The sequence below is a fragment of the Xiphias gladius genome, chromosome 11, assembly GCF_016859285.1.
Source record: "Xiphias gladius isolate SHS-SW01 ecotype Sanya breed wild chromosome 11, ASM1685928v1, whole genome shotgun sequence".
Taxonomy (NCBI): domain Eukaryota; kingdom Metazoa; phylum Chordata; class Actinopteri; order Istiophoriformes; family Xiphiidae; genus Xiphias; species Xiphias gladius.
Window position 1 is genome coordinate 11,532,973 of NC_053410.1, and position 15,198 is coordinate 11,548,170.

The window sequence follows — 15,198 nt, forward strand, 5'->3', positions numbered from 1 at the left end:
AGTAAAAGTAGTTTTGGATTTACAGCTGAATTCAATACAATTTACTCTCTTGTCTGAATGAACACACCTTTTGAACTTGTAGATGAAGAATGCAGCTAAACCAACAAATACCACAGTGAGCAGCATTAGCATGGCTGACCCACTGTGGATGGAGTTTGAATCCACAAGGGTTGCTGAAAGACAAACACGTCACATAAGTGGTACGGTTTAACCAAGACAAATTTATTAAAACCCTTTTTTTTTTTTTTTTTTTTCTTAAGCCTCTCATTACCCCATGTCATGTAACAACTGAAGGCACAGTTTGAAGAGCTGCTCTCTGCATGATATCCCCTTGGGGTATTAACGGGATCCTTTAGGAGATCCGCTGCCTCCCCCTGGGGTCTGTCAAGCAGGTAGCTTATGCATAGTCATGGCGTTTTAAATGCTGGGATGCAATATTGGAAGTATTTCCCCTCGCCGCCCGTCTTTCTCTCCTTCAGAGAGAAGCCTATGAAGTCTACGACCTTTCTGGATCATTTTAAAGGCAACCCAGACCTTTGTATGCAGACACAAATGAAGACAGATCCGTTGGTGGATGAAAAGGGTAAAGCCACGCATGGCTGATCGACATATTTTTGCGATATGCTAACGACCCGGTGACCCTGGTGATTTCCTCGGTGCATACCAAATGCCTTCTTTGTCAATCATGTCATTGATCGACCGATTTCAAAGGGAACTACTGTCTCACAGCCTTAGGTGCAAAAGTGCTGCACTGTGAAACATATTTACACCCTTTGATCATCATCATATGAAACTCACTCAGAGAATACTGCTGTCTTTGTCCTGTTTTTTAGTGTTTGGCTAGAACTCAATGTCAAATCATCCCAATGTGGCTTATCTTTTGCACATCAGGAAGCAGAACAAATGCACTGTGGATGTGTAGACATACTGTACTGAACTGGCATAAATTAAGCCTTAGGCTTTTTTGGATGCTTTGTTTTTATGTAAAACTGCTCCAAGTGTGCAGAAATTATAAGTTAAGGTTGTAAAAACACTTACCCAAAGTTTGCTGAGTCATGTACACAACAATGCGAATATCAGCTTTCAGCTCAAACTGGATCAGGCCTTGGTTCAGGGCAGTGACAAAAATATCTGATATCTGTTTAAGGTATTTAACAAAATACAAAAAAAAAAAAAAACATTATGAGATATGCAACAGAAAATACAAAAATAACTACAAGATTAAATATCATAATTTCCTATTCATATAATAAATCTATATAGAATCTATAGCTAACACTTTCTTAAATAAAATACGACAACAAATGTGTTTCTCTCAACAGTTACATGAGTAAACTGACAAAACTCTAATGTCTGTAAATCGAGTATGGAGCTTGAGTTGGGAGGCGATAAGCTTAGTTTAGCATAATGACTGGAAGCAGGGAGAAACAGCTAAGCCCACCCCAAAATTTGGCTAATTGACACATTAAAGCATACCAACTTGCCGTTTTGAAAGTTGTACTGTGTACAGAATAAACAAATGAGATAATAATGTGGTGATTAGTTGTCTTTATGTCTTCAGTGAGCTTTAGCTCTAACTCAACTAACTCTTGGCAAAAAAGTGAATAAAGGAATGTTGAGCTATTCCTTTAAGCACATTTTGGTTTGTTGGCTCCTTTACATAGCAGCTGGCATGAAAATACAGATTTTTAAAAAAAAAACAGAGCATTATTTATTGGTAGACATGTTTTGGCAACAGCCCTCATATACTTTTTTCATATCTAATCACATCATATTCTTGAATGTGTCATATCAGTAGAAGTGAGAAAGATTCATAATCAAAGTTCACATAATAACTAACTCAATATTTCTAGATTTTATGGTTCTTACCATCTCTACAGCCTCCTCACTCCTTCTCTTGTCCTCACTTGATGTATGTTCATCAGGCAGGATAAAGAGCTCGGCTGTAGTTGGAAGTCCCGGGTACAGAGACACCAGCAGCTGATCTTCAGGAACCCCAGACACCTGCAGCGACAGCACAACGCAACAGGCAGGTATAACTCCACTACAGAGTTTAAAGTTTGGGCTGTTACCTCCAAACTTTGGACAATAAAGTAAGGGCTAACATTCTGACATCAGCTTCAATTCAAATTCACACTCGACGACTGTGTCTGGCTAATGCCGTCAGAGGTAAACTGTAAAAACAACAAATTTCTTACGTGGACCATAAAACATTATGACTGCCGTATCAATACTGCACATAGTTATAAAATAGTAGCGACGCTGAAGGCCACTGGTGGCCCCTGGAAAGTTCTCAGAGCAATAGGGACTTGATGTACCCTAACCTGTGACAGAGCTGTCCGCATCACACGGCCTACGTCTTCCCTCCACTCGGGGATGTCAGGATTGTGCTCGTCAAGCGCTGGCGAGAATGACAACAGCAGCGACCGGAAGAATTCTGGAAAAAAGGTGAAGCGATGTCTGTTAGAATATGAATGCTACTTGTGGTTTAGTTTTTGATTAATCAGATGTGTAGTTTTGTCTTTTTTCATTTGGCAACATATGCTTTGAAGTTAATTGCTCCTCAAGAATTCGTGTTCGTTTACCGTGACATTTTATTAATTAGATAAGTCCACGTCGACATCAACGTGTTGCCGCTTGCAGCGTGGAACAAGAGGCATCATACTTTCCCTGAGATAGTGTATTACATATTCATGTAATGTGCATCGCACCAATTACAGTTTGTTTAAGACCGTCTCCCCCACTCACCTTTAACGGTTATAACTTTTGAATCCTGCATTATGGTGCTCCCGGAAGAAATCTGGACCGTGACCTTGTTTTTTCCCTCTCTCTGAAACATGTATGAGATGCTTCCCTCCAAGGTTATAATGGGCTGGATTTCAAAAGGAAAGCACAGAGAATTGGACAGAAAAACCCGCATCCTCTCAGCCGAATATAGAATGCTACGTACATGCAGCCCTTGACATACTGTATAATGAGGGGATGCTGCAGTGAGCTCAATCGACGTGATAAATAAGTATGACCAGCCATCTTAGCTGGATCTTCCAGAAAGACACAGGGCAGTCACGTGCAGTTACATTTTACATGATTTGTTTGAAAGCCCTGTAGTTTTACACACTGTAAACAACAACACAAGGACATCAAGAGAGGAGCAGGAGCACGGAAAAGACTGCAGTAAACAGGACAAAAAGTGTGTGGAGGAGGAGAAGGTTCTCACCTCGGAGCTGTTGTCAAACCACCAGAAGAAGGTCAGTGTTCTGGTGTGACTCGGCAAAACCAACACAGTCAGATTAGCCTCCTTCCCCCTGATGGCCACAATAGGAGCGGAGAGATATACACGCTCCACTGGACCTGAAGCAGCAGTGCACACATCCATCCATACATGCATTCACAGACGTGTGCATACAAAAAAATGCATGCACACACAAAACACACACAAATTCAGCAAACTTCAAATATTACCGTAATAACAGCTGATGTAAATCTAGCTCCAGGTGTGTCTTCTTGCATTTTCCAGGGATAAAATGTATGAAAGTAATGCAAACATGACTGAAATGAAATTCAGCTAAGTGAAAATGTGACTATCCATGAAAGAGAAGACGTTCATGCTATGTAAACTGCCGCGGGAATGAGTAATGACGTTTCTAATTCACATACTGGTGATGTGTAAAAACAGTGTGCTGCTGTCAGATCCCTGGCTGTTTTCAGCCAAAGCTGTCACTCGGTGAATCCCAGTTGTTCTATAGATGTGCCTGATGCCATCATCAGTCCTGCTCAGGTTAGAGTATGTAATCTTGATGCCGTCCCCGAAGTCCAGCTGGATGCTGGTCCTCAGCGAGTCTCCCTGTGGACGAACGGTAAGACATGGCATCTGTCACCACAGCTTAGGTCAGGATACTTCAATTAGACCACATAAAAGCGAAGTAAACACAGTCCACTACTAAAGTGCTTGGGCTGAGATATCGTATAAGCCGTGTCACAAACACTTTGTAGGTGATTTTGAATGGAAAGAGACAGAAATTCAACTGAGAAAAGAAGAAGAAAAGAGAGCTGCAGAAGCAAGAGAGGTCATAAAAAGTGCCCCAAAGTAAGAAGGATCTGTTTTTATCTGCCATCTTGCCATATGATAAAATCAACCAAAAAACAAACAAACAACCATTCATTCCCATCATTAAAGTGTTTTTCACCCAAATGAGAGAAAAAAAACCCAAACATATTTCCTTACTCACCTCCAGTGGTATCTAGCCATGCAGATAACTTTGATTTTATTTACCCACGCTTTGAGATATCTGTTCTGAGATTTCTGCTGCCACACTAATATAATAGGTTAACAGGGCTTTATTTGTAATGCTCACAGCAATGAAAAAATTACATTTAAAGAGTAAACAACAAATTGTCTTTCCAGAATCAATGACAGTGTCCCCATAACTCTGGATGATCTGGTTAAAGGTTTATTTAGTCTTTTTTTCCAGTAGGAAGTAACTCCAATATAAACTGTTTTCAGTGAGATCTGAGGATTATCCAGAGTTCACATCAAACAAAGTTCCATTCACCCCCATAAAATTGCGCTGGAGGCAGAGATCTCAGTGATATCTCGAAAGCCAGGCAAATAAAAACAAAACTATCTGCATGGCTACATTAGAGGTAAGTGGGAAAATACATTTTTGGCCATGCTAGTGACGTGGCTATGGGGATGGCAATGTCTGTAGCTCCAACACTTTGGTCCAAACTAAAATATGTCAACAACTATTTTTGTAAAATGTTGTACAAGCATTCATAGTTCCCAGACGATGTATCCTAATGACTCTGGTGATCCCAACTTTTCCTCCTTTGCCACCGTGAGGTTGTCATTTTTGGCTTTGTGTGAAGTATTTCGACATATATTGGATGCATTGCCATGAAATGTCTCCAGGGGAGAAATAATAAGGATCAGCTGATACAATGCCTGATTCCTGAATCCCGAAACCTTGCTGAATCTCTTATTTTAAAATTTTCTATTTTCCACTGAAGTATCTCCACATCTGCTTGATGAATTGGCACAAACTTTGCCACTGACATTAATTGTTCCCAGACGATTAATCTGTGTGACTTTGATGATTGTCTGATTTCTACTGTAGCCATGAGGGTTAAGCTTAGAGCTGCCATGTAATTTGGTACAAACATTCATGTCCCCCTCAGGGTGGATTTTAATAACCCTGACTCTTCATCTAGGGCCATCATCAGGTCAAAATTTCAATTTGACCAATACTTTGATTTATGATGAAATGCCTAAACTAATGACATTTCTATCAGCCTCAGCTGTGCTTCACGTTTAATGCTAATTAGCAAGTGTTAGCATGTTAACATGCTAAACTAAGGTGGTGAACATGGTAAACATTAAACCTGCTAAACATCAGCATGTCAACATTGTCATTGTGAGCATGTTAGCAAGCTAACATTAGCATTTAGCTCCAAGCACTGCTGTGCTTAGTCTCGTTTCAATTTGGCTGAATCAACCCTTTAAAACAATTACTAATACTACAGCTACGTCTTCCTCGAACACTACAATCACCTCTAAGTGATAGGACTCACATCGTCGAGGTAGACCATGAAAGTAACGTTACTTCCAACAGTGGCACTGAGCTCTCCTTGACTGGTGGACAGCCGGAGGCCTCGGGGTGGTCTGGGACGACACACCTGCCTCCTGGGCGAGTACACGTTCCTCCCCTCCTCCTTACAGTTATTGGACAAAACCTTCCGATACCTTGGAAAGATAAAGGTAAAAAAAAAAAAAAAAAAGAGACACGAGAGTGTCGTTTCCCAGTTCCATGTTATATACTAATAGCATACAGTATGTGCTACATACCAATTTTCATAGTATACAATGAATTGCACCAATGAACATTAATCAACCTACAACTTTGGAATGCTCCTGTCAATTAAACTTTACAAAGAGACATCAAAATGTTTCAAACATTTATTAATCATCTTTGTTTTTTAAGTTCCTGGAGCTGTTTTATCACCATCTAGAATTTATTTTAATTTATTGAAATTATGAGTGGCTCCTCAATTTCATCTCTGCAGTTATTTATGGGACAATAGTGTCCATCAGCAGAACACAGATTTAGTAGGGATACTTGCCTCTTTGTGTAATTTTGTCACTTTTCAAGAGTGAACGCACTGCACACTCAACACCTGCTTAGCATTATTATGTATTATGGAGTTGGGACACAGTGTAGGTCACTTTTTTCCAGCTCTACTCAGAGCCGTTTTTCTGAACCACTGAGGAGCGAACCACTCATTTCTGTACGTGCTCGAGACAACATGACAAACAAGCTGAAATGGATAATATTGTTTGGTGATTGGATGAACATTGGGGGCCACTTACCCTGTGCTGTTAAGGAAGCTTTGGCTGGTGCCACAGCTTTTAGCCGCACCGCTTGGATCAAACCAAAAAGCAGGGGAACAATTCCCATCCACCTGGCGCTCCCATCCATAATCACTGCCAAAAAACACGACACTTCATAAAATGATAAACACTGCTACTCAAATAATCTAGCTTCTACAAGCTTTTGTAGTGGGGCAAATGCTTTCCAGTTGGAGCGTCATGGCATATTTTAAGACCATAACTAGAGACATGATTGTCAGACAAGCAGGATCAAACAGAATTTCAGACAGATGGATAAAAGATATTTAAAATTCATTTACCGATTTATTATTAATTGAATTCTAATAAGTGACTTGACATTATGCAAATTATAGTGGCACTATGAAAAGTTACCTAACTTCCATCGACAATTTCCAAGCTAATTAGGTTCGATGAGTACATTCGTATTGGTCATCCAGTAAATATGCAATGTATGATGGATATTAAGGCATATGAAGTTTAGCAACTGATACTTCTGTTTTTGATTATAAATGTCTACAAGCAGCCATTAATTAAGTACAATTGAACTACATGTTCAAAGGAGAGGGGCTGTTTTGTAAACATGTCTGAGTTGCAGTTTAGTCCCAGGTGGGAAAGCGGCGAGAAAAAGTCATTACCATTCAAAATCATAGGCTGTGCAGAAGCATGGCTCTGAGGAATAGATCCTGGAATAGTCCTGGGCAAGCATGCAACGGTTGCCTGGCCTGCGCTTCATAAAGATCTGCTTCTCGCCCATCACACACAGCTCTCCCTATCAGGGAAAGAAAAAGATGATGTAGTTTTTCACACGACTGAAAGAAACTCGAAAGAGAGAGACAGAAAAGAGAAAACCCAGAGGGAAATTCTTGTTCAAGCATTAAGCGAGTTTACTGTGTTTACATTGACAAAAGAAAAATATGCATCTCCTTAAGAATAAATCAATAATGTTTAATATTGCTGTTACCTTGTTGTGCAGGTGCCATGTTTGATAATCTCCATCCATGCATCTCCTGCTAAAGAGGCCCTTGTAGTCGATCTTGATCAGCTGCCACTCTGACCGATGGCTGAAGTGTCCAAAGAAACTGGAAGGTGATTCACCAAAATGCAGATTTCATTTATGAGACTATCCTGAGGTACAGATATACAGCGTTCGGATTTAATGCTGTTACAAGAGCACCTGCAAATCTGAAGTCTGCCAGTTGTCTTGACAGACAAGATAACATTCCCTCTGATGAAAAATTTTAGTCACTGGGTAGAATCAGTTGGACTTTTCTTTGTTTACATCAAAAGGGAAGCTAATTTTCCAAGCCTTATATTTGTTTTATTCCTCATGGACTATACTTTCATGTCTCTGCTTACGTGATAATGTGATTTTCAGATTCTGGCTCCATTAAAACCCCATCAACATACAGAGGTGCCAAGGAGAAACTGTGACGGTCCCACTTCTTTCCTTCATCGAGACTGATCCTGCATTTAAAAAAAACATCTGTGAATGCATGAACATCTGTCTATCCATGTTTAGTGGCTAAATTTTTTTTTCCCCTCGGCATTCAATATCAAACATCACAAGTGCACAAGTTAAGCCGTGAAAAACAAGGTAAAAAGAAATATGATAAAAGATTTCAGGTCATTTAGCTTTTGCCATGGTTGAAAAATGAGCCACCTTGGATTCTCCTCAGTGTGAAAAATTATCTCGACAACAGACTGAACATTAGAACAAATGTTCCTCAGCCCAGGTAAATTTTTGAAGGTGACAAAACAACAGATAAGAAAGATAGGACTCAGGTTGTAACATTAGACATAGATTTGGGAGGTTTCAAATCACCTTTGTCAGAGCATAATCACTTTTGACAGGGCTGTGGTGTGCAGGGACATCAAAGTAGATAGTGGATAGCTCCCACAATATGAGGGAGTTATGAGGGCATCCTCAGTTTCATATTTCCACCCTGCTCTACTTCTCATTTACATAAAAGCACTCAAAGCATCATATCCAACCGAGAGTACAAAGCTGTAACAGACTCTTCTGTTGGAAATGATCCTGACGCTGTTTTGAAGCTGCAGAGCCGATACAATAATCATGCAAACTTCACCCATCAGCATTTCAAAACATTAAATGTAATCATAGGCTGCATGAAATCCCCCCCACAAAAAATGAAATTATACCCAAGTAATTTCACACTACAACTCCAGTGCCTACAGTCCCTACCTACAGTAATTATGACGTCAGCTACTGTTGAAGAGTAGCTACACCTACCATAAGTGTCGAATTGGCGTCGGTGCATGTAAGACTGCCAGCAAAGCCCCTCCATTGTCAAGAAACCAAATGTTGTGTTCTTCCTCGAAAATCTGCATTGATGCACATTCAAAAAACGCATTTGCTCCACTTATGACAACACACTTTAGATGTGAAAACGTAATTTGTTGAAGGTAAATGCGTGCAGTTTGTACACTCAGCTGACTCTCACCTGTCTCCAGCTATTTCCTGCATCAGACGTTATAAACATCCCAAGGTTGGTGGAGGACAGCTCTGTTCCGATATTCCCTGAGCACAAAAACATGAATAATTTCACTGCATGTGTATTTACATAGCAAAGACTCCATAAAACAACAATATGCATGATCACCAAACAAAGTCGAGTTATTTTGTGAATCTCTTTATGTCTATGTATGACACATTTATGACTTATTGCAACCTAATCATTTCACCCAAAATACGAAATTTAGGAGCTGAAGTTTCAGTGTCGGATTTCAATGACAGAGAGAGGGCTCTTTGTGATTAATGTTGTGTGTTTTGCGTTTGCAATGCTACAATGCATTTACCTGAGCAACTAGGAATACCTTTGGTAGTAAAAAATAAGTCAAGATTTCTGCCAGCTCTAATGTGATCAGTTTGATCTATAAATCAAATGCATGACCTTTAGGTAACCCTACCTGTCGCCACAATGATTCCGGGTACAGACTTTTTGCTGGTGATGGGTCCAGACGTGTAGGGATTCTCCAGCATCTCCAGATGAAGATGCAGCGAACAAAATGGCTGTCAACAAAACAGATTCCGACACAACAAAGGTTGAGACACAATGTATCATTCAGATCTTAATAGACGCAATTATAAGTAGCTTTGTCTTCAAACTATTGACAGAAAGGTGCTAAAATTTTCAGAGACCAAAGATACTTTGTTCTTCTCATCTGCTCTGCCAAAAAAAAGAAAGAAATAAAATGGCTGAGAGGACACAGAGGGCATTTGAATTGTTTCATTCTAAAGCAAACAAAGCATGTAATTAAAATTCCCCAAGATGCACTGATAAAACTGGCAAAATTGATTCAAATCATTTCAATCATATCTCAGACTAAAGCACACTGAAAAACATCAATAAGACCTTTCAAACAGCTGAGGTTGGGCGGTGGTGGGGGGGGGGGTCTGAAAGCAGACAAGAGCATTATGGTCACCTGTATAACACAGTGGAAGATTGTAACCTGCTATTAACTGAACAATATACATTATTTCAAACAGTCTCTAGAGAACATACTGGCTGGTTTAGATGGATATCATACCTGCTGAATAACAACACGGCCACATAATATAATTCCGTGTAATCTAACATTCATCAGTCCAGTGTGACTAGAGGTAGCAAATTGAAATCACAGAGGTTAATGGAAAGTCTGGACCCCTGAAACTGTACGCAATGACACTGTGCCTTACACTGATGATAAGAATATTCCAGCCAAGCATCTCCTCTGCCATTTAGGAGGCTAAAAAGGTAAGCTGATGCTGAAACTGGCACCTGGCCTTGTGCAAAATGTGGCTCTGAATCCAAAAAAAAAGCACTGCTGATGAGATTGAAACAGCTGATGAATGATATATGTCAGCAGCTTCATTTCAAACGAATATGGGCATCCTTCACTGCTGCCCGAAGGCTCAAGCTCACCAGAATACAGTGAAGGTTATTTCCAGCCACATCCATGGCAGGAGCTGGCACAAGGGCCCATGTTTGTCCCTTGTTGTAGGTGATAAAAGTCTTGATGTGATTATTCACCAGCTTGTTGGCGAGATACATGCCATTTATCCCCTCAACCTATGAAAGAAAACAGAAATAGGACTATCATCTCATAAATCATAATAGTTTTATTTTATTACTAATATATTGACCAGCTTATTACTTTAGCTGTATGTTCAAAAATGCATTCATTGTCTTAGGGATTTTCCACATGTAACATAGTTAATTTAATTTATAGAGTCACTTTTAAAACATTTGTTGGTAAAAAGGATTTGCTGCCTTTATGTGATTTTAAAATGAACAGCTTTGGGTTTTAGACTGTTGATCAGACAAAACGTGCAATTTTAAAAATGTCAGGTGAAAAACATTAGGTCCATTTTTCACAAATTCTTAATATTTCAGACAAAACAACGAAGGATTAATCAATAATGAAAATAACTGCTACTTTTAATCACAGCGTAGTAAATTAACAGATCTGTTCTGCTTTTACGTGTTATAACTGGAAGGGGAATTAGCAGTGCTGCGACAGCAGCAGGCCATGAACAACACTAACTACACACCTTGTAAAAGTCGACCAGTAGGTTACCGGCGGGTCCTCTGCTGGTTCTCAGATTCTCTAATGAAAGGGTAAAGTAGACCCCGGGGGAGTCTGAGATATACAAGGTGTAAGTCTTGTTCTGGTTCCACTCCTGGACTGCAGCAAAGACCTGCTTCTCATCTGTACTGATAATATGCATGTCCTGTGAGATGGTTTGTGTGGGAGAGAAAGAGAGACGGATGAAAAGAGAATGGCTGAGAATGACACGTGCAAGCTAGCAAAGACAAGAGAAATGAAACAGGCCATATACTGTTGAGGAGCTTTTTAATACAGTGTGACATTACTTCACAAGAGAACACTGTTGCATGACTTGCATTCTACAAAAGTGATTCAAAACAAAAACAACAATCGTGTTCCTTTTTAACACATTTCTTATTATTTGACAGTTATTTTGTGTCTTTGTAGCTCACCTTTGGAAGACAATATTTAGGTAATTTCATCCGCTTGAAGGATTCTCTCATGTAGGAGACAAAGTAGCTGGCTCGTCCTGACTTGGTTACCTTTGCAATGAAGTCAAAGAAGCTCTGTCATTCTTGAAACAGACCACATATTTTATTGTCACTTCACCCAACACCTTGTTTTTCTGTATTTGAGGTCGGCAATTTTTATTTGCACATTTCCATTTGACTGATGCTACGAGTATGATTTTTTTTTTTTCCTACATAGAGAGAACTATGTAGACTGTCTGGGGGATGAAAAAAAAAAAACTGGAATGGGAGGTTTTTACAAGACATACAGTATGTGAGAGAATTTGCCAACATCCCAAATGTGACTCTGTTGTAAAATGAGGACATGGAGCTAAAACATTTCCTGAAGAATGTGTATTTATTCACAACGCATGACTGACTTGATAAACCGCTTGAAATTTTACTCTGCTTTCCATACAGTCGACAGCAGAGTAAAATTACAAGCCCAACAGAAATTATTATCATTATCTCAATTAGTCTAAAGCTAAGAGGCACTGAAAATTGGCTTCAGTGCTTTATCTACAGTGCAGCATGAAGATCTTAATGCACTACCACTTTCCCATCCACTTACAGACAAGGCAACACTACTTGATTGCTTATTTTCTAATCAACTAGAGTTATGGTGTTTGTCCCCCAACACACTACATTAGGGCTCTAATGGAATAATCTATCGAAAATCAATGAGCTGCATTTTCACAGGCCACATTTTTGAGGATGTCGCACTTGGCTGTTCCTTTTCTCCCAAGAGACTTTGGAGGTGTTGAAGACTGCTTATTTCGTTGTAGCCCAATCGATAACCCCATTACTCTTTGTCAAGTTAAATCCAACTGCCCCAAGCAATGAAAGTCACAAGAAAGTCATCTGTGCCACTACGGCTCTGCGCAGACACTCTCTCTGTGTGTCCTGTTATTTTCAGCAGCATCTTCCTCATGTCTGCCTCTGCCTTGATGGTCAATCTCATCTCAGCTAAATGCAATTTGGGCATTTTATTGAATCACCATTTCTGAATCACGCTGTGATATTTTTTTTTCCATACATTTTCATTCTTACTCCGCAACCACTCCAGTCAAGTCTGTGGATTAAATGTGCTGAAAGTGAAACTGGGTCACTGCTGAAGTATTACTGCTGCAACATCATATCATATCAAAAGATTAAATCTGTGGATAAATAAATTAAAAACCGACCGCTAACAATTGGGGGTGTTTATTCAAAATGAAAGAGAATCATTTACTACAAACAGAGCCCTAGAAAACTATTATCATTTGATCTTTCTTTTTCTGAAATTTAGCTGGAGTCTACCAAGGATGACCAAATGCATCCAGCCTAACCAAGAGAGAAAAAATTACCCTGCTGTGGACAGAAATCAATGACGGTTGAGGGCATTTGAAAATTAAATTTCTAACGGTAAACCTGCCTGCTGCTGTCTAATTGGAGTCAAAGTCAGAGTGAATGGTAATAAGGACACCAACCTGTCTATTCACAGTTCCTTTACCATGTGCTCTCAGTGAGCAAACGCATTTTTCAGCCGTGGAGTATGTCTGTGCGGAAACTCAAACACTGAGTGTGCCTTGACATGAACGAGACAAAACATAATCAAAACACACATTGGGCCAGTGGGGAACAGGTGCGCCCAAGGGAAAGCCATTATGTGGGTTTTGATGGAAAAGCATGAATTGGATGCACAAGAGACCAAAATGAAAACAAAGGAGGAAAAAAACCCTAGAAAATCATATTTCACAGAGACAGCAGCCTTTGAATGACAAGATGAAGACAGCTGGTTTAGTTCAATCTAGAAAAGTTATCTATCACTACGCAAACCTGTGTGAAAACATATTCATCCTGCACAACCAGTGAGTTGGTGTCTACATGTCCAGGAAAGAGGTACTGTCTGTTGCCTTCTGTGCATCGTTGGGCTCTGCACTTCACGTACTGAGCGCCTGGAAAGAGGCAAAAGGAAATCAATCAGAAGTAAATTACATCCATTTACTCTCAGACAGTATTTTGTACACACTGGAGCTGCTATACAGTATGTATATGATAAATATAGTTTAAGTTCTCTGTTCTCAAACAACTTTATGTTTAGGTAACTGTATGAAAAATATGGAGAAAATCTTGGACCACGAATACAAGACAGTGGGCGATCCAAATGAGCAGAGATTCAAGAATAATGCAGTAGAAGCTTTTGCAGCATGTCACGCTATTTAAAAAGTTCTGAATATTATTGTGTGAGACAAAAAGAGTTTGTATGCTAATTCAGATACAGATTTTCTCACCACAGGAGGAATATGGGTATCTTTTCCAACGCAGGAAAATCCTATAATTAGTGAAAAAGAATATACCGTGCTGTTTAGAAGAGGGGAGGTGAGGTTTGTCTATGAGACACAGGGGATAGATTAAGGAGAAGAAACATCAATCAACCTGCTAAAACTCTCCATTTTTGTCAGGAGACACCTATTCTGCTTTACTAGACTTCAGGGACCAATCTGAACAGCAGAACGTGTCTCATCTTCCCCGTGACCTCACTCTAAATGAGAGGCAAGGGGTCCTGTGGGTTTTGCTACTGTGGCGGACTGGAGTGCTGCACTCACGGCCTTTTGCGATGAGCGTCTCGATGTGGACCACATCTGATTCTTTGTCCAGCCCCACTGCGGCCCTTGAAAGAGTGAGAGGAGGAGAAGATAGAGCGGAGAAGAAAGAGGTGGTGGGTAAGAAAAGCAAAAATGAGATTGAGAAGAAGAGGAGGAGGAAGCTAGGTTGAGTATGACAGCTGTAGATGGACATCCATATTATGTGAAACCAAAACAAGATGTTTTTATCTCCTGTAAATCAGTCAGTGTAGGATCTGTGGCACCAGCAGCAATTAATCTCAATTCACCAAAGCCTCAACTGAGGAAAAAACAAGGGGGAGGGGTAACAATCATAGCAAATGTGTGTTATTAAACTGTAGGTGTCTGCAACACCATTTTGAAAAATAACTATTTAACGTAATGTGTGCGCAGGAATGGTTATCAAGAGCACAAATAATGTATTGTTTTGGGTGATGCTATACCCAGTGCGCTCTTCTTATTTGCCATATGTCTCGCTATTCATGCATGTGGAGAGGATGTCCTCCAACCAATGTCCTTTCTTTCCTGGCTAAAATAAAAAAAAAATAAAAAAATTGCACACTTGAGTTTGGACACATACCATGACAAAGAGGAATAAACAGGCTCAAAATCAATATTCACTGCCTTGTGCCCAAGCAGTCAAGATTACTAAATGACAGTGACAACAAAAACAGCATGTCATGTTTGTGCTGTGGAAAAAGAAGCACAATATTCTTCCAGGTCTACGTGACATGGATACAATCGGTTTTGTGCTTGACTGCCATTGGGGAGATCTGTTTTTGACAAGAGGTCACCGGATCCCTCTGACAGCATAGGGTCATGAACACTATAATTATGCAAATTACAATCAATCACTGTACAGAACAGTTTATAAATAGGATCCACATAATCATACCAGTAGAATCGGCCTGGCATCACGTTGTCGTGAACAAGCTGCCACTTCCTCCCAAAGTCCATTGAACTGTACAGCTGCAAGATAAAATTAGAGCAAGCTTCGTCACACTTAAATTTTTCAGGAAGAAGATATTGATAATAAGCAGCACCACAGCTAACATCACATCCACAGCAGATTCACATAAAAACTGAATTTTTATATGCTGATGAATTCTGCATCATATATTATCTTATCTCCACTTAAGAGGTTCAC

General features: G+C 39.8%; 1 protein-coding gene across 1 annotated transcript in view; it reads right to left on the reverse strand.

Moving 5' to 3' along the window:
• sorcs3b (sortilin related VPS10 domain containing receptor 3b) overlaps positions 1 to 15,198 on the reverse strand; it is a 41,561-nt gene that overhangs the window by 5,690 nt on the left and 20,673 nt on the right. The window contains exons 5-25 of the mRNA XM_040140011.1: positions 14,947 to 15,020; positions 14,034 to 14,098; positions 13,264 to 13,382; positions 11,389 to 11,478; positions 10,941 to 11,120; positions 10,312 to 10,458; positions 9,317 to 9,419; positions 8,851 to 8,927; positions 8,640 to 8,731; positions 7,745 to 7,852; positions 7,350 to 7,467; positions 7,024 to 7,157; positions 6,368 to 6,481; positions 5,572 to 5,743; positions 3,658 to 3,844; positions 3,218 to 3,351; positions 2,749 to 2,872; positions 2,325 to 2,437; positions 1,870 to 2,004; positions 1,039 to 1,138; positions 68 to 173 (exon numbers count right to left, since the gene is read on the reverse strand). Of these exons, the coding sequence (XP_039995945.1) occupies positions 68 to 173; positions 1,039 to 1,138; positions 1,870 to 2,004; positions 2,325 to 2,437; positions 2,749 to 2,872; positions 3,218 to 3,351; positions 3,658 to 3,844; positions 5,572 to 5,743; positions 6,368 to 6,481; positions 7,024 to 7,157; positions 7,350 to 7,467; positions 7,745 to 7,852; positions 8,640 to 8,731; positions 8,851 to 8,927; positions 9,317 to 9,419; positions 10,312 to 10,458; positions 10,941 to 11,120; positions 11,389 to 11,478; positions 13,264 to 13,382; positions 14,034 to 14,098; positions 14,947 to 15,020 (2,492 nt within the window). The remainder of the gene's footprint in view (positions 1 to 67; positions 174 to 1,038; positions 1,139 to 1,869; positions 2,005 to 2,324; positions 2,438 to 2,748; positions 2,873 to 3,217; positions 3,352 to 3,657; positions 3,845 to 5,571; positions 5,744 to 6,367; positions 6,482 to 7,023; positions 7,158 to 7,349; positions 7,468 to 7,744; positions 7,853 to 8,639; positions 8,732 to 8,850; positions 8,928 to 9,316; positions 9,420 to 10,311; positions 10,459 to 10,940; positions 11,121 to 11,388; positions 11,479 to 13,263; positions 13,383 to 14,033; positions 14,099 to 14,946; positions 15,021 to 15,198) is intronic.